General features: G+C 30.7%; 2 protein-coding genes across 9 annotated transcripts in view; both read left to right on the top strand.

The window, feature by feature from the left end:
• The window catches only part of LOC123010575 (ion transport peptide), a 33,525-nt gene extending 30,191 nt beyond the window's left edge, over nt 1-3,334 (top strand). For 5 of the 6 annotated variants that reach the window (XM_044407578.1, XM_044407579.1, XM_044407581.1 and 2 more), the window contains exons 2-4: nt 679-935; nt 1,765-1,886; nt 2,461-3,334. In XM_044407578.1, coding sequence (XP_044263513.1) covers nt 679-935; nt 1,765-1,886; nt 2,461-2,492 — 411 coding nt within the window. In that variant the 3' untranslated portion in view covers nt 2,493-3,334. The remainder of the gene's footprint in view (nt 1-678; nt 936-1,764; nt 1,887-2,460) is intronic. The other variant, XM_044407582.1, reaches the window with a different exon arrangement.
• An 8,245-nt stretch (nt 3,335-11,579) lies between these two features.
• Nucleotides 11,580-21,883, top strand: part of LOC123012227 (phospholipid-transporting ATPase ABCA1-like) — a 15,179-nt gene continuing 4,875 nt past the window's right edge. The window contains exons 1-17 of one of the 3 annotated variants that reach the window (XM_044410112.1): nt 11,580-11,712; nt 11,771-11,981; nt 13,326-13,642; nt 13,695-13,892; nt 13,948-14,204; nt 14,253-14,493; nt 16,938-17,111; nt 17,164-17,360; nt 17,411-17,627; nt 18,449-18,603; nt 18,727-18,876; nt 18,931-19,141; nt 19,193-19,445; nt 19,494-19,561; nt 19,646-19,758; nt 19,809-20,343; nt 20,393-20,620. In XM_044410112.1, the coding sequence (XP_044266047.1) occupies nt 13,336-13,642; nt 13,695-13,892; nt 13,948-14,204; nt 14,253-14,493; nt 16,938-17,111; nt 17,164-17,360; nt 17,411-17,627; nt 18,449-18,603; nt 18,727-18,876; nt 18,931-19,141; nt 19,193-19,445; nt 19,494-19,561; nt 19,646-19,758; nt 19,809-20,343; nt 20,393-20,620 (3,304 nt within the window). In that variant the 5' untranslated portion in view covers nt 11,580-11,712; nt 11,771-11,981; nt 13,326-13,335. Of the gene's footprint in view, nt 11,713-11,770; nt 11,982-12,048; nt 12,155-13,164; nt 13,233-13,325; nt 13,643-13,694; nt 13,893-13,947; nt 14,205-14,252; nt 14,494-16,937; nt 17,112-17,163; nt 17,361-17,410; nt 17,628-18,448; nt 18,604-18,726; nt 18,877-18,930; nt 19,142-19,192; nt 19,446-19,493; nt 19,562-19,645; nt 19,759-19,808; nt 20,344-20,392; nt 20,621-21,883 lie in introns of those variants that run through there. The other 2 variants (XM_044410113.1, XM_044410114.1) reach the window with 2 other exon arrangements.

Here is a 21,883-nt window from a genome sequence, read left to right as displayed (position 1 = left end):
AAAAAATCCAAAAATTTTATTCTTAAAAAACGATCATCACATTTTTATTTTTATGTACTTTTAATGGACTAATTTTTTTTTCAGAGTATTATTTTATGGTTTTATATTTTTTGTTCACCATATTTAGTAATTATAAATATTTAACAAAACTGCAGTATCACTGTTATTCATTGGAATTAGTAACAGTTGTGAATTCTGAACTTTAGGAAAAAAGTATGATAATAAACGTTTTTTGCAATTGTAAACAGATGATCTAAAGATCAAAAGTTCTTATTTTGAAAAAGAATGTTTTGCATTAATTTACAAGAGAAATTTTTAATCAAGTGTATTGTTGGTTGCAGAGATCATCACCAATTTGAATTTTAAGATTTTTATGAAAAAATAAAAATAACTCTCAGTCAACACAATAAACATAATGATAATCTGTTTTATTGTTACGAAAAAGATTAGATTCTGGTTTTCTTGACCCCTGAAAAACTCTACACCAATATTTCATTTTTCCCTTCTAACACAAAGAGTGGTTTTTAGAAGTAGGGAAATTAAAAAAAAATGTCTTGTATCCTCTAAGCAGACAGATTTACATTAAAACAAACAAATATCTTTTGGTTTTACAACCAAAAAGCTAGAATTGTCACCAGATTTGTTTTTTTTTTTGTATAAAAGTGAATTATGTTTCAGATGAATTACCGATCATCCCAAAGCATAAGCACTCAAGCAGTGTGGGTGTGTATGATCCTCGCCGTGGTGTTCCAAGAGATCACAAGCAGTCCAGCTGGCAGGTCCCCGGCCTTCCTTCCTCACCACTTCACAAAGCGTTCATTTTTCGATATTCAGTGCAAAGGCGTGTATGATAAAAGCATATTTGCTAAACTGGACAGCATATGCGAAGACTGCTACATGCTGTTCCGGGAGCCACAACTCCATAACTTATGCAGGTACATTTCAAAACGTTATACTTGAATTATGTTGCACAGCAGTTATCATTATTTCCGCCTCGTGGCTTCGGGAAACTGATTACTATTTAAATTATATGTTGATATCGTTCGAATTTAGCGTGAGAAATTGGTGCTTTGGTGATAATGAATGACTCATGGGATGTTTTCAGTTTTCTGTTACGACGAAGCTTCCTGAAATGCTGACTGAAAGTTGGGCTACGCGGAAATGCGCTTCTTACCACGATTCGCGTTAAAATAACAAAAACGCAGGGAATTTTCTAATTGACTATCAGATTTTTTGTTCTGTTATCACAAATAAAATTTGTTTACACTTTTCATATTAATCATGTACATCAAGTAGGTTGAGAAGTCTTTAATTTAAAGGCCCATTCACACAAAAGTGTCATTCATTAATGTCATTCAGAACAAATTTAATCACATCACTAATGATAAAAACTTTTATGTTTGCTACCCTATGCTAATTACGTTGTTAATTTTAATTATTTTTGCTGCCTGGGGTACACAATTAATTGAAAAATAATTTTTAGGGAAGATTGAGGTTAGGATTATTTGAATTTTCGCATGGTTGCCACCCTAAAATGATCTTTTTCACCGATTACTTCGATGCAAATTAATTAATAATTAATAATATGAAAACGAGAATTAACAAGATACTTTAATTAAAAAATTAAAAAATGGGTCAAAAAATTACTTTTGAAATAGTGCAATGTACAGTAAACTGCATAATCAATGTCATATTAAACTATTCGTTCTCAAAAATTAAATTTTGTTAAATGGTTTTCTCATCATGTGCCCCCTTTTCTTCCAGGAAAAACTGTTTTACGACAGATTACTTCAAAGGATGTATCGATACTTTACAGCGTTCGGATGAGGAGGCGCAAATTCAACTTTGGATAAAACAAATACGTGGAGCTGAGTTGGGGGGTTTAGGTACACTTGCACCCCTTTTTATTTTCTAACACACTAACTTATTTTTAGTTTTTTCTTCTAACCTCCTTTCTAACACTCCTTTTCCTTGAAAGTTGCATTTTTTGTACGGTCGTGATCTAATAATCAATTTTTTTGACTTCAAATATTCGTCCGTTTTTTTTGGTTTTTGTTGTGAATTCTGAACTTTAGGAAAAAAAAACATGACAACAATTGCAAACAGATGATCTAAAGTTCTTATTTTGAAAAAGAATGTTTTGCATTAATTTACTAGAAATTTTATAATTAAGTGTATTGTTGGTTGCAGAAATTACCGATTTTGTTTTTTTTTTTGGTTTTTATATTTTTTTATCCTTTCCCTTAAAAGTTGCACTTTTTGTACGGTCGTGATTAAATAATCAATTTTTTTGACTTGAAATACTTTGGTTTTTGTTCCCGTTTTTGCCTCACACTGGAGGGTATGGGGAGAGATTTTGAAATTTTTACAGCATTTTGGTGCAACTCCAGTTTAATATTAAATTAATGCATGTGTTATTTGAATGTGGTGGTGCAGTTTTAATTGTTTTGTGTGTTTTAGGTCCGAGTGCTTCTCCACCAAATACTTCGTAGGGTGCGTAGAGTCTCTTTTATTGAGCGAAGAAATGCCAAAATTTCGGAAAATGATTGAATATTTATCGAAGTAAATGTCCATTCTAGTCTCACACCAGATATTATATTAAGTTAGGTATATGATTGACAGAGATTTTGTTTTGTACCAAGTCCTACTTTATTTGGTCAAGTAATGAGAAAAGTACTTTGTTTTACTTATGAGTGCTTAAACAATAAAGAAGACCTGAGCCCCCATTTTAGGTTATTTTCGCTGACCAAAGAAAGTAGAATAATGCTGATTTTTTCAATGAAGATTTCACGTAGAAACATCACAATATTATTGTTAGTATTATAGTATTACAAGTTTTATAATTTAATGTCAGTGTACAACACCACCACTTATTTATTTCACATTATTGTTTGAATAATGAATTATTTTAAAGGCTGGAAAAATAATTCAACATTTCTTTCATGGTTATTTAATTCATTTTTATCATTCAGTTTACACATTAATTTATATAAAGTAAAATAAAATTATTTATTAAAACGTAGTTAAACTATTTTGTATTTTACGTTAGTATTTTATTATTTTGTACGAGGATGTACAATGTATACGTTTTTGTTTGGGAATTCTTATTACGAAGAATCCTTTTGTTGACATTCCATAATCAGTATTGCCGAAGTTGTCATTAACCCTTTTTTTTAATTATTTTTTTACACAGGTGCCTATTACCGTACTAAGTATGTGCGCATAATGATATGTAACATACCAAATGTATTTTTTTTAATAATGATCATCAGAAATGGCAGCTTCAAAAATTAAATGATGTAGTACTCTAATAAAACAGCATATTATTTTGTTACCTATAATTTTATTTCCTTCTAATAGTATATTAAAAAACAAGTGTTACAAACACTCCCATTGTTAATAGGAGTGTTACAAATGCACGGTATCACAATGGAGGTTATAACCCACGTTTTTTATACTATTTTTTTCTATTGAGCGCTTTTTAAATTGTATTTATTATTATATTTGACAGTTAAAATTTTTGACACTTGCATACGCAGTGCCCATATTGCTCAAAAATAGCTTAAATTGCATTTGTTTCGGTGAAATACGTTGAACTGCAACAATTTCTTATTTAAAAACGACAGTGATGAGTTGATGACTAAAGTATTGCATAAAATGTCGCCAAAAAACAGTGTCACAAACAAAATTGTTTTTTACGCAACTACTTTTAGTTGACAAAATGTTCATTGTGACACCGAAATAGAAAAAAATATTTTTGTATGATTGAGTTTAGAGAACTTCACAGGAAAATTAGTCAACATATTTCAAAACAATAAACACTGATCACAATAATCAGCGATTTTCATCAACATAAAAAGATTTTGAGAGTTTTGAGACAAAATATTGACAAATTGAGAATCAATAAGATAATTCATATTTTTTTCTTAAATATTATAAGATGGAACATTATTAATTTATAGTTTGGAAATTTATAAAGTGCATTTATAAAAATGGCGGGACTATATGTTTTTTTTTTGTAACGTTTACAGTAAAAAAAAGGGAAAACCGAGAACCCAACTAAAAACACTTACAGTAAATGCTATAACTGAAGAATTTAATAATAAAAAAATCTATATGTATATCTATTTGAAAACGAACATAATTATATTATTGGAGTCAATTGTTTTAGAATAAAATATACCTAAACAAATTTTAAATTGTTGTAGTTATCAATCATACTGGCTATAAATTAAATCTTACAATCTAATCTAACCACTTTTATTGTTGTTATTTATAACAAAAGGTTTTTAAAAAATTTAATTTTATAAAATGATCAAATTGATAGAGAAAAAAAAATGCTAATTTATTGTCATGTATCTCTGTATAAGCATTAAAAGGAAAAGATATCTAATTTGGAAATTTCCAATTTTAGATGGAATTGCTTTTGAAAATTGTAACGTCAATGAAGGGCGCCGAATCAAGACTTTAAACTTATTGCCAACCTAACAATAATAACACAATAATCATTATTAATTGCCTCTCGGTATTTGAAAAACTAATAGATTAGAAAATAATATATAGTAAACAAGCGTACTATTCCACTTATTTAAGACCACAGTGAGCTTCTAGGTAAGTTTCCAATCGTAAATCAGCACATAACGCCTGGAAGCTAAGCAACCAAACTGACAATAACATCAACATCATGCAAATTACAATATTATTTATTATTCTCTAGTCACAGTTGCATTCTCTCAAATTAAAATGCATTTCAAAGGGATTACAGCTGTTTTACCATAAAGAGAAAAGTCACACAACAGTTAATCTTGCTTTCAGTTTTAAAATTTCAAACCAGTCAGAGTATGTCCACACTTTATTGGTCTGTCAAAATTCGATTTTTTTTTACTACTAACTGCACTAGTAAAATTAATTAAACACTTTTGAAAATCCAACACAAATTCCAATACTGACGCGTGATGTTTATTTATAAGCGTTGTTATTGTTTTATTACTTACAAAGCGCCCTGAATATTTTGTTCATTTACTTGCTAATTATAGTGTTGCTTCCTTACCTTACCCTACATAGCATTTTTTCTTTGGGGCGCGAGTTCTGGTGCACTCTGTATGTGCATATCATGTAGAACGTTACTCCCTCAACTTTTAGAATATCGATATCTCAGGAATAGTGATGCTTAAAAAAAAAATAGCGCGGAAGCGAAAAATGTTTCTCCTTTGCAGTTTTGGTGTAAAATGAAAGATAAAAAAAATTCCTCTTGTAAACTCAATCTGGGGTCATATTGTATATTTAATATTTTGGTGTTGTTATTTCGACAATTAAAGGATCTATTAAATTTTAAATAAACTTGAAAATTGTGTATTTTTTAAAAAGAAAATTGACCTGTTCAAGCATTTTTGTCAAAACAAACTATTTTCAGTTTTAATAAGACTATTCCATAATTTTGCCGCTCATCTAAGGATTACAACTTTGTATGTTTTATCCACAATCACTCTATAAACAGACTTTATTCCACACTTAGATGCGTATAAAGTACCACTTTATCCACTAGTGGAATAAAGTAACTTTATTCCACTGTTCGCAACCAGCGCACCGCGTACAGGTTACTACGTTTTACCAAAAGCCAAGTTTGGAATAATGTGGGTCTGTGATTGTGGATAAAACGTTATATTGCAGTCGTGTGTTAGTCGCGTTTTATCCAGTTATCGAACTGACGTTCTTGCGGTTAAACATTCTTGCGTGGATAAAACGCTATCTAACACACTCTTACAATAAATAACTATTTGCGTAACGGTAGTTACTTTTTTGTTTGTTTTGATCCATACATTTACCTTCTGGAATATTTTACAATCTTTTGTTAACACCCTGTATTTGCAATTTCATTAAAAAATCAAATGCTTATATCAAAAAAATTTATACAAATGTAGCTTATGCTCTTGATATTATGTTGAAATTAAAACTCTTGGTGGAACATTTGGGCGAGAAAAATGACTATGTTGGATACTTCGAATCTATTTCAAATTAAAAGTTGAATTTCATTGAATACCTACAAAAAAATAAAGGAAACTCTACTGTTTAGAGGTAGAAAAGATACACTTTCCTTCCTTGAAATACAAATAACTATTAATTTCTGTTTTCATCATGTGAAAAAGAATATTAAAAAAAAAGATAATTCTTCAATTTTTTAATATATAATAGACTTGAATTTTTGTTATAATAAAAATGTGTTTAAAATTTTCATCATCTGAAGAAATCGCAAAGTAGAATCGTCTATAAAAGACTTACAAATCGTATCCAAAACAAGAGAACCGCAAAGAAGATATTTTAGACGAATTGGTTAACGCTTAAGGAAAAACAAAATCAGTTTACGACACAGAAATTGTAATGATGAAAGTGTGGAAATGCAGGATTTTCAGAAGATGCAAAAGAAAAAATTCCTTAAGACTAAAAGATTCAATTCTCAAGTTGAGACACAATTGGTATACAGGATTATTCACGGGAGGGTTATTTCTGAAAAAATTTTTGCCGCAACCAACAATACCAATTTCACCAACTGCTAAATTAAATATGTTATTTCTTTTAAATGACAAATCAAAGTAAGTTGGATAGATTTGCCAGGAATGTCAGATTGACAGATAACCTATATTTAATCAAAATTCAACAAATAAATTAACAAGTTAAGTTAATGTAAAAGGTGTTTGAAGTGTCTACCATCGATTTCTAAACATGCGCCTAGTCGGTTGGTAAACGATAACAAACCATGTAGCATCGTTTGAGAGATGATTGTTTTGCTTTAATGTTGAAGAGACAAGACTAATAACAGCTATCGTGGATTTAGTTATAATTATTTTCAAAATTTGGAATCAAGAAATTGCTGCAATATGTATAATGGGTTGCGTCAAAAACAAATTCAGAAATATCCCTCTCGTGACTAACCTTGTATAAATAAGTACATACCAGGTGAATAAAAAGTATGGAACCAAATGTTTTTTGCTTAAACTATTTATTTTTCGAAAAAACTAATTGATGAGTGCTAAAGTACTATAAAAATGTGATGATTTAACAAGAATAAAATTTTTCGAAATTTCCTTTTATTTTTGAGTTTATTATTAATTAATTTTTAAATTAATTTTTTTTAATGGCAACCCACTATAAAATCATTTTTCTCATAAAAGCTATACTCTAAGGATTACAACTATCTGCTTTATTTTTAATTTTTTCAAAAAAATTTTTTCACATAAATTGCAATTTTGACAAAAAAAAATCGCATAACTCAAAAACAAAACAAAATTTCGTTCTAAAATTACGATCACATTTTTTATATTACTTTAATTTATATTAATTATTATTTTCCGGAGGCAAATGATTAAAAATAAAACCGCTTGGTTCCATACTTTATATTCACCCTGTACGTTGTGTGGCGAAGTTTATAATAATATAAACAAGCAGAATGTGACGAACTCGAAAAAAAGCTTAATCACAAATCTAAAGAAAAAAAAGCAAAAATTATGAAAAGTGACTTTATTTTAAATAAATTATTATTACACAATACCTAATAGTTATTTATTATACAAGCGGATAAAGTGGCCGTTTAATTCGCTGTTATTAACGCGCCCGCTGCTGCGCAGCTTGCGCGGTTAAACGAACAGCTCTTGCGAGTGTAATACAACATTTTATTTGATTTTGCCTTATAAACCTTTCGATTTTAAAGATAATAGTCATCAAATCGTCAGACATTTACAAATTTCATGATTCCTATGCGGCGACCATGACAACGACTTGTTTTTTATAAGCAAAGTTGGAAAAAAAATTGTGTTGTGAGTGTCAAGTCGTTTTCTGTGGAAAAAATTAATATAATAATTTGTGTGAAGAAGTGCATTATAATGTTCTTTCTGATGTGGAACGTTCGTTGGATGATAGTGATGCCATACTAATGGATAAACTGCTTTTTCAAAATCATCTGTTGCACCTTGTCCAAGTCCTGCGCTAAACACACAGTTATGGAAGCGTGAATTTCGAATGTGCAACAGTTCAAAATCGCAACATTTGTATTGTTGCTCAAATACCGAGTGAGGAACTTTAGAATCTGATGCGATAATCATTTTTATTGTAATGTTAAGTAAAAATATTGTATGTTTAAAACGTCGTCTGTGTTGATTGACAATAATAAAAGTCTGGGCAATGCCAAAAAATGGCCGTTGGGGGAACGACGAGTCTGTAGTCTAATGGAATCTGTATATTGTGGTTTGAAACCTTAATAAATTTTTGTATACAAAAATTTACTTTAAATAAAGATTTACATTTGGGTTAGATAGTTATTTTTATTCTTTACAAATTTAAAAGAACATTAACATATTAGAATAACTCTTTATTATTTCTTCAAAATTTTGAATAAAAAACACTAGGATTAATTATATTTTCTACTATTTTTTTATTTGGACCTTGGTTTTCAGCTCTGTTTGTCCTAACATTTTAATAAAAAGTGCAACATTTGATTTATGATTGTCACACAGCCACATTCATGTAACATTTTAATAAAAAGTGCAACATTTGATTTATGATTGTCACTTACCAATTTCAAGATTTTGAAGCCACATTCATGTACCTGTTTTATTACATTTATGCTCATATTAAAAAACTGTTCAGTCGAAAGTATTTTATGAAAAAAGTATCCAACGGGAATAGTGTATTTGGTAGACAATCCATGAATAACGAAGCACAACAGTTTATTGGCTAAAATGGGCTTTTTTCCTATTATTTCGTTCTCAGTATTTGCAATGCCGTAAAATGTATTTTCTGTTCGATTATACTCCATTTTTTCTTTAATGGCCATGTCATCTATAATAAGAGAATATATTTTCTCAACGTCTTTTAAATTATTAAGTATAAACACAGCCCTTGGTTCTAAGTCCTTTGCATCTGACTCAATTTTCACTACACAATGTTGACCTTTACTGTAATTGTCAATTTTTTCCTGCATTCTCTTTAGTTTTTCAAGTTTATTTTCATACAGCTTATTCAACTTTTGAAATCTTACATTTGCTTCCTGTAACTTTTTTTCTAAGTTTTGAATTTTATCTAGTAAGACAAATTTTTCTGCCGAACTTTTTGCATCTGAAACATTTTTTAAATCAAAATCATGAGTATCACCTACTTTTAAATCGCTTTGTTGATCAAAATCAAATCAAAATGGATTTGAAATCGTATAATTTTTGTCAAATGACTCTGGAGATTGGAGACACGGTGCAGGCGTTTCTAACGGCTTACGTTCTGAATTAATGGAAGTGGTATAAATTACCTGAAAACGAGTAATTCTTTTATAATTCAAGAGCAAGGATGGAACTGCATTTGGTAACAATTTTTTGTTTTTATAATAGCTATAATAGCAGCGTTATTTCAAAGTGTTTTCCACAAATCACGGAATTTGGGGGTATATTGCCGATGGTACCAAATATTCTCTTAAGCCATTCGTTTTTTTGATTTCTACTTTTTGGAAATTGATGTAAAATAACACCCTCTTTCTCCGCTTGCCCACAGTTTGGAACAAAGCAAGTTCGAATACTTGGCATTTTAAAAATTATAATGTAACGTCTGAAAGATATTGATACTGCGCTTCTTAAGCTGAAAAAATGTATTAGTTGTGTGACAGATCAATATTTTATTAAACGTGTCAACAATTGTGACATTTAATTTCCTGCAAATTTTCAAATTTCACAAATTACAGTTTCCTTTGGAGGGTAACGCGCGCGTCATCTACCGGAATTTATGATTTTGACAAGTTCACGATTTTGGCCTATTGCACAGACTTTATTTACTGTCAATCAACGCAGACGACGGTTAATATATTAATCTCTGCACATATAAAAGTAGTTTATTCAATTTTGCCTTATAAAATGACGTTTATTTATGTCAAATCAAACTATTAGTCATTGTTTATTTTGTTTATTTAAACAGCGCATTAAAACGTCAATAATCGGCGCATTAAAAATTTTAATCCGCTGTTTTAAACCGTCGTCTGCGTTGATTGACAGTAAATAACGACATTTCCTGCAAAATTGTTTACAATAATCGTACACTTAATATTTATAATAAATAGTTGTAGACTTGAATGTGTAGTTTTATTCATGAAATAGTCCTCCGAATAACATTCGTGGTAAAATTTGGTCTGGCAAAATTTTTCGATTGGTTAACTCGAGTTTTTGTTGCCAATTTAGCTCGTGACATTGTTCAAAAACCTCTCGTTTGCGACTCGAGGTTTTTCTAACAATGTCACTTGATAAATTGCTATGAAACAAACTCTCGTATAATCTGAAAATTTTGGCGACAAAATTTTACCACTTACGATATTACTACAGAAAAAATAATGACCGTGAATTTATTTTGCTCCGACAAACACGATTTCATTATTTTTTTAAAGAAAAAAAATTCTTTCTCAAAATTTTGCGCTCCTGGAAATCTTTGCGCTGCAAGCCCTGGCTTCTTAGGCTTCTGCTATAATAAGCCACTGTGAATAGGTAATATTTTGATGAATTATTTAGCATTATTTGACAAATTTATCATTTTCTTATGTCATTAATAATTTAATATATTGAGAGGAAAGTTTTGTATGCAGCTCTAGAATAACCATCGTTAATTCCTCAAATGCAAAATGTCCTCGATTTCCTTTGGTTGCTTCTGGCATAACCGGCATACATTCTTGGGTTAAAAATAGAGTTGTTTATATCATTTTGGCACAAAACAACAGCCATTATCTACAATAATATTTTGATCTCAAAATCAAGTAAATAGGTACTAAGGTACTTAAGTAGATACTGTTATCATTATCTTATTATACCTAACAAAAAGTACATTTAACAAATCACCTACTATCTCTCTATAAAATAATCAAGAAAAAATATAATATATTCACTAAACTCCCGACATGTCAAAATGATGTTAAGTTAGTTAAACAAAAAGTCACTATGGCTATGTTGATGACAACTTCACTCAAAGTTTAACAACCTGGTCGCTATCACTTGATTTCAAATGATTTAATTATTATTATCGTTTGACGCATGGGCCGTGTACCATGCTGCCATGGAAATTTGACATCAAGTACAGTCAGATGAAATAATAGTCATCTGTATCGTTTAAGATACACTCAAAAATTCTCAAAAATTTTGGTTTGACATTGTAAACGTCACGGGAGTTTTGTGAATACATAACAGTTATATTAAATTTTGAAATTTCTAATTTTAAGCCCAACTGCATTTTAAAATTGTAACAAAAGAGCCAAATTAACGCTGTAAACTTATTGCCAACCTGGCGATAGCAATCACTCAGTATTTGAGAAGGTAGTGGATTAAAAAAAATAAGTTAAACAAGGGCATTATAGGCGCATTAGACTAGGCAACCAAACTTACAGTCACAATTTTATTATTTTGCAGTCACATTTGTATTCGCTCAAACTAAAATTTGTTTCAAAGGAATTATAGAGCTTATTTTACAATGAAGAGAAACGCCACAAAAAAGTAATCTTGCATATTAGTCTTAAAATTATTGATCAGCAGAGCTGGCTGACACCCCACACCTCATTGGCTGTGGTCTGTCAACTGTCAAAAAAGTTTCTTTAACAACTGCAACGCAGCAGCTGTTGTTATTTAGAACAAAGGTCTTATTAGAGCAAAAAAAATTCCTCAAGTCCATACAAAATATCAAATTTTATTATCAACGGAATTAGTAAGTTATCGCTATCAGGTTTAGTACATACTTATGTATTTTTTTTTTATCTTTGCAGGCAAATAACCGCAGTTTTACTTTTGACGTGGTTCTATTTGGAATGAACAATTCTGTGAATTTATTATAGACATTTTAAAAGGTTGAAATTCTTGTTTTCACATCTTTGCAACTGACAAGCCATTTGCCGTTTGGTGGCTTGTTTTGAGCAAAGTGGTCTCAACTCTCAGTTTATGGGTTATCAACACATTTACATGAAAGGAGAAAACAAGGTTACTATGCATCTCACACCTCAATATTAAAATATTGTTTATTCGTTCATCATCCTCGGTGTGTCATAATTCCAGTCCAACAATGTTTTTAAATTTTGTAAATTTATGATTTTAGTCGACATAAGTGAGGTTCCTGCATTTGTTTTTGTTTTAAGCTGATAATAAGCTTGTTTGTAAGTTCGTTTTATTTTTTAAAGATAATGATAAGAACTATGGTTTTTACCTTATCTATATTGCTTTGTTGTAACACATAGAGAAAGGAAAATGTTTCTTATTAAGCAAAAAACAAACAAGGAAACTTTTGCAATTCTATTGGGCCTAGTAATTACATATTTGCTCATGCCATATTGATTTTCTTTATCAGATAGTGAACTCTATCATAAAGAGTGTGCTAATATTACACAAACCACTTATTTTATATATTGTCACGTAATTCTCACTTCTACTTCCTTTAGGGAACGGTTTTCAACCGCTCCAGTGCGAAATTTGCCCCTCAATTAAAAAAAAAAAACATCAAAATGACAATAATTTAAACTCACTTTTCATGTTTTTATCAAAAATGAAGCAACTTAAAAAAATAAAATTATGGAACAAGGCTGTCTACACAAATTGAAATATTTGTCATGAATCATGATAAATAATTCAGTAATTCACACATTTCTCGACAGTTTGCACAACGGCCTCCTAGATTAATAATAATCAGATTTCAATTGTTTATGAATGCATTGTTTGATTGATTTTGTTGTTGAAACAAAAGGGGGGAATTACCTTATTGATTAGTTTTCTTGGTTGATAAATAATGAATTCCAATTGGAGTTTTTGTTTTAACCATAGCTATAAACAAAAAACTGTTATTTAAAATCCTAAAAAACAAAAATGTCGATAGATCGCCAAAATTATGTTTTTTGTTTTCTCTTTCTTTTTTAGATTTTAGCAGATATATTTACATACTGTTTTTGGTATATATTTTAATTGTTGTTTTGTCTTTTTGTCTAATTGTACATATTTTGCGTGGCGACAAACGTTTTGTACGAAAACAAAACTGTTATTAAAAGTTGGATTTCCGCTCTAAACAATTACCTTTTCCTCAATGTGACCTTCATTATTCATTGCGTTCCGAAATTGCTTAATTAATGATATAGTTATCGGTTATAGTTAGTAGTAGTATTATTAATGTTGTATAGCTCGATGAAATTGTTAGTAGTTACAGTGAATACGTGTATGATATTACTACTAACAATTATAAATAGAGTATGTGAAGACATAATATCTTAAAATTCACATCAGCACATTAATGTATCATCTGTACTTCGATGTATTCTAATTTTTACATTATATTTTCAGAACCGATACGATGTTTCAACACTTAAAGTTAATATTATGGAAAAACTTAGTCATAAGGAAGCGACATTGGTTATTAACCCTCACGGAAATCTTAATCCCCATATTATTATTCACTTTAGTTGCTTACGGCAGATCGAAAATAAGTGGTATGAATAAACAAATCATCACTTATCCAACATACTACAGAGAAAATACGTTGGACGAGATTTATTCGCATTTAGATGTCGGAGAATTACAGTTGTGGTATGCACCTTACAACAATTTCACTGAAAATATCATCAAGAAAGTCCAGGAAACGTTCCAAATCCCTGGCGATGGTACATTTTTCAGCGCCCAGAGTGTGCCTCTCACTTATACATGTTTTTACAGATGTTCGGGAGTATACATCACCTGAAAAACTGAAACAGCATTTTCAGAGTGCTTCAAATTGTACGTCTCTGATAACGTTGGTTAATTTTCACGGCAGCGATCCCAAACATTTGAATTACGACTTGGGCTTTTACGATAAATATTCATCATGGGACACTGACAAGCTTTTTGTTCCTGTTATATCACAGGAAGATCGAAGTGAGTTTTTGGGTTTGGTAGTAATAAGAAAAATAATAATTTTGTCGCGTTTTAGGATCGTCAAAATACATCTACAAAGGTTTTGCTGCACTACAAGTCGCAATTGATTTGGCATTTCTGGAATTACAAACGCTGAAGTCCCCGAAAATCGATTTTTCAATCCAGGAATTTCCAGATCCGCCTCATACCGACGATTCGGGATTGAGTCAACTTTTCATATATTTTCTACCTCTGATAACAATTTTCAGCTTTATATTCTTGTGTCCAGCGGTGTTGCAAAAAGTCGGCGAAGAAAAACATTCAGGAACTAAAGTCAGTCACGACATTATCAAAATTTCAATTAATTTCGAGTTATTTCAGGAATTTATGAAAATGGTTGGTATGAATTCGTCAATGTTATGGTTGGGATGGTTTATCCATGCTTTGATGACGAATCTTTTCTCCATAATTGTCATCGTAGTGTTGATGAAAGTACCTTTCTGGGGTGTTCCTTATCCACCTATTGAGTATTCAAGTGGCGTTGTTCTCTTCGTCTTCTTGTTTTTATACTGCATGGCCGCTATAACGTTCTGCTTCCTGGTAGCCACCATAATCAACAAACGTAAGTAAAGATTTAGAAAAATTGCATGTTTTTGACGTTCAAAAATCTATTAAAAAAACGATAAATATGATTGAAAATTTTATACATGAGACATTTGACAACGCTCAGTGTTCTTGACAGTACTTTAGTGTTCTCATCACTTGAGAAACTTACACTAAATAGTACTTTCCTTGTTCTCAAATACCTTGAGAACATATTTCAAGTACTTGACAGTACTTTGAGAAACTTGCACTTGACAGTGCACATTGTAGTAACACTACAGTCCTCCTTTGTTCTTAAATACCTTAAGAACACGTTGGAATAAATGGTATACACTGTACTAACTTCAGATTCTCAAATACTTGAGATTATACCGGGTGGTTTGGAAAAAACGAATCCTGTTTCAGCCTCCACATCTCCGGGACACTTTAATCAACTAGAAAAAGTTGATAATTTTCAATTAATTGTCTCTTAGAGAGCAAAAATTGGAACTGTTATCTCAAGCGTTCCGGAGATGTGAAGGCTTAAACTGGATTCGATTTTTTTGTAGCCACCCTTTTGAAGACAACCTTTCTTGTCAAAATCTTCACAATGCTTCTTCTTCTTCTTGCTACATTTTTACACTTCAGGTATGTATTTACTTTTGTTGTACGAGCCAAAAATACTTAGGTTTTTTGTTACATCCTAGGTAGCTGAGTTTTTGGACTTTAGTAAAGGTTCTTAAGTTCCTTTTTTGAGTTTTAAAAATTTAATTTGAAACAACGCTTGTTGTTTAGACTGAGATTTCGTGACAATTGTTAAGCTAAATACATATTGTCGAAGATTTCTCAGCAGAAGATGCAGCAATAAATATCGAAATAAGAAGTTCAAGTGGACTAGGATACAAGAAGAAAAACAAGGATCTTATATTATGCGAATTGACTACATTAAAGAAAACCAATTTAATATTATGGTGAGCTTTTTTATTGGTATTGGAGAAGTGACGACGGAAAAAGTGAGGCTGTATGAGTGTTGTTTTACTTGATATTGTTTTTGTTTGAAAAAAAATGAAGATACAAAGAGATTAATAAGATTACAAATTGGACAAACGCAAGACAAGTAAACAAAAAAAAAAAAAACAATACAGACACATATGGAACAATATGATAACAATAAATAGAGTAAGAGACGAAGAGAATCGAGAGAAATACAAAAGTTTAAGTGGAAAATAGCATTTTTTTAATTATGGATACTACCAATATTGTTTTCAATATTGTTTTTAAGCAATTTAAAAAAAGAATTGGTGCTGCTAACATCACTTTTTGACTGAACTTTATCGGGTTCTCGTTATGAAACACAAATGTCTCGACTTTTGTGACTTTTTTTCAAACTCAAGCCAATTTTTTTTAGTCAAAAAACTAAAATGGTTCATAAATCTTAAACATCTGACTGCTGCGTGCCAACTTTTATCAGAATATTAACAGATTTAGATACAATTCAGATACCTAAATATCAGCGTAATTACAGATTTGATATGTGGGGCCCAGTTTTGAATTAATACAAAATTTTTTTATGAGGATTTTTGTATTTCAAAGTGCAATGAGAAATTTATACAGGGTAGATGAACAGATGACTAGACGAAGGAGAAAATGAGGATGTATGAGTGTTGTTGTACTTGATAAATAATATTGCTTTTATTTGAAAAGAAATGAAGATAAAAACAAATACAAATTGGACAAACAAAAGACAAGTAAACAAAAAATCAGTTTTTCTTTAAAAAAGGAATGACAGAAAGAGAACCGAGGGAAATACAAAAGTTTAAGTGGGAAATAGTATTTTTTAATTATATGACGAAATTGGTTTGCAAGCGATCTAAAAAAAGAAATGGTGTTGATGCCATGTTATACTTTTAACATCAGCTTTTTGCCTTTGAAATTTTGTTTTGCTAATTTTAAAGGTTTTCCAAAAATGTTAGCTTTGACTAAACTTTGTTATCCGGTGCCGGTTAAATGTCGGTTTTTTTTGGCCTTTTTTTTCAATGTAAAAACGATTTTTTTTTTAAGTTAAAAAGTTGAAAGGTATCACAAATTATATCTTAAACATATGCTTGCGTAGCTACGTTTTTCAAGTTCTCCTTTGATGTTTTTTGATAAATTTCATCAGATACAATACAATAATGATACTGATACATCTACAAAGATCGATTTTTGTCAAGTGAAATGAGATACATCCCACACAAATATGATATGGATTCATCAAGTTAGAAGATACTGTCCCGAAACAATAAAACAAAAATAGTTATGGTTAGTTAGAAAGTATACCTTTTTGGAGTTTCGTATCGGTCATAATAAATTGACTTAATGATAAAAATAATCCATGATAAATCGAAAATTTAGGTTATCATAATTTTACTTGCCTAAAAATTCATGTTTGTTGATAATAAAAATGTGTTTTCACAAATTGAATTGGATTGAATGTTATTTTAGCATCAATAGCGACAGTGGTGGGATTACTGATTTGGATCTTTTCGTACTTTATACCGCAAGCTGTAGTAACTTCACATGAAAACCTGGCGTGGAGATTTAAAATACCTTTGGCGTTATTCCCCAACATGGCACTTCATTTCGCATACAAGTCAATTTCAGTTTATGAAATGAGGGGTATAACTATTGGGTTTGTTCACATTCAAATTCTATTTGAAAATCTTCTCAGAGGTGGGCATCCAATGGTCTAACATGTTTCAATCGGGGAGCGGTGGCGAAAATGACGTAACAATGGGAAACGTTTTCGTAATGTTGATTGTGGACATGATTTTATTCATGTTATTAACAATTTACATTGAAAACGTCAAACCGGGGAAGTACGGAATCGCCCAACCATACAGTTTCCCGTTAAAAACTCTAAAGAAAGTAGGTTTTCGCAGTTTTTCTTAATAAGAATTTGAATGAATTGATTTTAGTGCGTCAAATGTTTGTATTGTTCAAAAGTCGAAAATGATCCTGAAGCAGCACGTTTAAGTGACCCAGAAAAATGTATTGAAATTATTGATTTATTCAAAAAGTTTAATAACGTCGTCGCCGTCGACAATCTTAATTTGCCTATTTACAAAAACTACATAACAGTTTTGTTGGGCCACAATGGGGCAGGGAAAACCACCACAATGTCCATACTAACAGGTAATAGGAAAATATAGGGTGCGCCAGAACTCGCACCCCAGAGAAAAATGTTATGTAAGGTACATGGAAAAACATGTTAAAAAAATTCTATCCATGAAAATTTCGAAGTTATGAGAGTTTAAATTTTGCACTCTATTTCTGTTGGAAAAATAAATTTGCTAAGGCTATTGGAAGAGGAAATTAATTAATTAATTAAATTAAATTAATTAATATCCTAAATTGTAACTCTGTTTAATGTTATTGGCGAAATTTTTTTACCTTTACTGAATAATTATAAAAAATCATATACAAATATCATCAGTATAATTAAATATGTATACTCTTTTTTATTAATGTGCATCAAGCAGGTTGTAGAAGTCTAAATGCATCTTTAATTTAAAGGCCAATTCACACAAAAAGTGTCATTAATATCATTGAGAACAATTTCAATCACATCAATCATGACAAAAATCTTTGTGTTTGCTACCCTATGTTAATTATCTTGATAATTTTAATAATTTTTTGCTACCTGGGGTACACATTTATTTGAAAAAATAATTTTTAGAGAAGATTGAGGTTAGGATTGTTTGAATTTTTGCATGGTTGCCACCTTAAAATGATCCCTTTTAACGATTATACTTCGATGCATATTAATATGAAAACGAGTATAGAGATAAAAAATGTCAAATGTCAAAAAATATATGTCAAAATTTTTTGACAGATAGAATTTTTTAAACATTTTTTTCATGTTCTGGTATCTTATCTTACTTAATTTTTTTCTCTGGGGCGCGAATTTTGACACATTCTGTATTTTATAAAATTAAAATAAATTTTTCGGTTAGGAATGATCAATGCAACTAATGGATCTGTTAAAATCAACGGAAAAGATATCAAGAGACACACTAGTGAGGTCCGAAGACTTCTAGGTCTATGTCCACAACACAACTTACTTTTTCCCGACTTGACTGTTTTCGAACATTTGAAATTTTTCGCAATGGTATGGAAAAAGTGAAATAGCAATTAAAGTGGGCTGTAACTTTGAAATTAAGTTGGCAACATTGTCACCAACTTAATTTCAAAGTCACAGCTCACTTTAATTGGTATTTTATTTTGGTATTAGATAAAGCGATCGAAAAATTCAACCAAAGAGGCGACAGAAATGTTGGAAAAACTCGGTCTTGAGGAGAAGAAATACGAAATGGCTTGTACTTTATCCGGTGGGATGAAAAGAAAGCTATGTCTTGGCATGGCCTTAATAGGGGATTCACAGGTGGTTAATTTTAATTATTATTTTGAGTAGAAAATAAAATGTTTGTTATTGAAGGTATTGATTTTGGACGAACCGACGTCTGGTATGGATCCAGAATCGCGTCGTAAAGTCTGGAACATGTTGCTTGAGTATAGAAAAACAAAGACAATTCTAATCACAACCCATTTCATGGAAGAAGCTGATGTTCTTGGTGATTACATCGCCATAATGGCTGATGGAAAACTACAAGATCATGATACACCATACAATTTGAAAATGAAATATAGTAAAATTTGTTTGTTTTTTTTAATTATTTAAATAATTTGTCTGTTTTAAGATACGGGTTATCATTTGTCGTTGATGCTGAAATCAATGAGCTTTGTAAAAGAAATAACAAGTGAAATTCAGAGGTTTATTCCTAACGCCACATTGTTGCGAACACATCACGATAGCCTCGTTTATTTACTACCAATGGATGAGAAACATAAATATAAAGATGTTTTAAAATCTTTGGAAGAAAAGAATAAAGACAATTGGGGAATAATTGCAGTGGGCCTCAGCTTAACTACACTCAATGACGTCTTTCTAAAGTAAAGAAATTTATCACAATTGTAAATTTGTAAATGTGGTGTTTTTAGAGCTAGAGACAAACATCTCGAACGTCTTGGAATCGGGGAGAGTCAAGTCGACGGTTCTGATAAACCCAGTAAGTGCAATAATGATAATAATAATAATTATTATTTATTTATTTATTTTTTAATAATAATAATAATTGATAATAATATTTCAGTCTTTAATACGACTAAAACTGTGAAATTAAATCGTTCCTTGAACAGTTTTCTAGCCCTACTTGTTAAACGTTGGTATTTCTTTAAGAAAAAGTTTTATTGGTATTTTCCTGCCGTGAGTATTTAAATTTTAGTGTAATTTTGATCAAACAAATTTCCTTACAGGTGATTGTATCAATTACGATTTTTCTCTTAGCCATCTGGTTAGGCATCTCAAGTACGGATTATAACAACGTCGGGGAGTCCCAATTAAACCTAACTTTAAAAGTCTACGACAAATCGCACACTTATTTCGGGGGTGATAACTTACCTGAGTTGATTAAGATGCGAAAACTGTACGAAGAAATTGTCCAACAACAAGGGGGCTATCCCGAACTGAAAAAAGACGTCTCTGCAGGGATCATAGAGGCGGGGAACAAAAACATTGCCTTTTACAACAAACACATAATCGTCGCCGCTGAATTTAATAAAAGTTCAAACGATGAAATTATTGTTAACGCAATGTATAATCGTTTTGCAATTCATGCAGTACCAATTTCGATTAATATGGCCATGAATGCAGCACTTAAGGCTTTGTTAAATGACAGTTATTCGATCACTACGAGTAATACACCACTAAAATCGTTCAGTACTGAATTAACCCCCACTGAATTATCGGTGGTGAGTGTGGCAAGTGTTTGGGTGATTCTGATACCAATGAGTAAGTTTGAACAAGATTTGGGGTTTTGATTTTTATTGGGTGTTTGCAGGTATGCTGTTTTTTGTCAGCAATTTTATCATTTTTCCAAATTCGGAAGTGTCGACACATTTCTTACAATTGCAGATTTTCGCCGGAATCAAAACGTATTTCTATTGGTTTACCAACATTTTCTTTGATTTTCTCTTCTCAATTGTGCCACTCGCTGTACTTTTCGTGTCATTGTGGCTTTTGAATGTGTTTTGTTTTGATTCAATACTCTTCAAACACGAAGAATTTGGTAAGAGACAAGTGAATGTAATTACACAAGGCGACAAAAAAAAGTCATGTCGTGACGATTTGACAAATTTTATATCATTTTGTTCGTCTCAGTAAGACAAATCAAATGCACTAAAAAAAATTCAAAAAGTCCACACACTTTGAACTAAATAATTTTTTTCTAATTTAAATAAATTTAAAATACTTTAACATTAAAAAATCATTACTCAATAACTATTAGGCCGATTTCCTTCAAATAAAGACCATTCTAAAGGGATGGACTTGCCCTTTAGAATGATATGCAATTTGAAATTGAATATTGGCAAACTTCGAAGTAAATCGAAGTAATCTAAGAAAAACCCTACGAGTAATTTTTTTTCTTCGTCACCATCGTGTAGAGCATCTTTTTATTAATAAGAATCCAAATTTTTAAAATAATATACCGAATAGTTTTCAAGATATGATTTTTTGAAGTTGAGGTTTGCTATTCAGGTATTGCGCCATATAGGAGAAATGCATGTTATTCTTACTTAAAATTGCATTTTTATAAAAGTATTTCTTTTAAGGCTCTTCTTTTGCTTGGTCAATTGCACCTTCTTTGTTTTAATTAGAATAAACAAAAACTGTTTCTTTACTTAAAACAAACAAAGAGTGTCTGCGTACTTATTAAAGGAAATAAAGAGTTTTTTTGTTCTAAAAATGATCACTGATCATTGAGCCAAAAGGATCTAGAAGTTTAAAGCAGTATCTTTAAATATAATAACAAATCTTTTTCAAATTAAATCACTTTCCATTCAGATTCCAACTTGTCACTTTGTTCTAGCTTTCTGAACTTTTTTTTTGAAAATGTTCTCAGCAAATGGTTTCTCATCATATTTGCCAATATTCAATTTCAAATTTTATATCATTCTAAGGGACAAGGCCATCCCTTTAGAATGGTCTTTATTTGAAGGAAATCGGCCTAATAGTTATTGAGTAATGATTTTTTAAAGTTAAAGTATTTTAAATTCATTTAAATTAGAAAATAGTTATTTACATTCGTGTGCGGTAACTTACATTTTACAGTGCGAAATGAATTTGAAGCACGACGCGCAGCGGAGTGCTTTAATAATTGAGCACTGTAAAATGGTTAACGCACAAGATTTGTATTAAGCTTTTTGGCCGACGTTTAAACAAAAATCTACAAAATTCAGAATTAATACAAGTAAATACGTTTGACATTAAATATCACGGTGGCTATGCACTCTAATGTCAAACAATTAAAAAAGACGCAAAAACGTCTCAG

The sequence above is a fragment of the Tribolium madens genome, unplaced genomic scaffold, assembly GCF_015345945.1.
Source record: "Tribolium madens isolate multiple individuals breed KSU strain unplaced genomic scaffold, Tmad_KSU_1.1 Scaffold_91;HRSCAF=231;Tcas5.2_LG7, whole genome shotgun sequence".
Taxonomy (NCBI): domain Eukaryota; kingdom Metazoa; phylum Arthropoda; class Insecta; order Coleoptera; family Tenebrionidae; genus Tribolium; species Tribolium madens.
The sequence above is the reverse complement of the archived record's forward strand: the minus strand, read 5'-3'. Positions and strand labels throughout refer to the sequence as shown.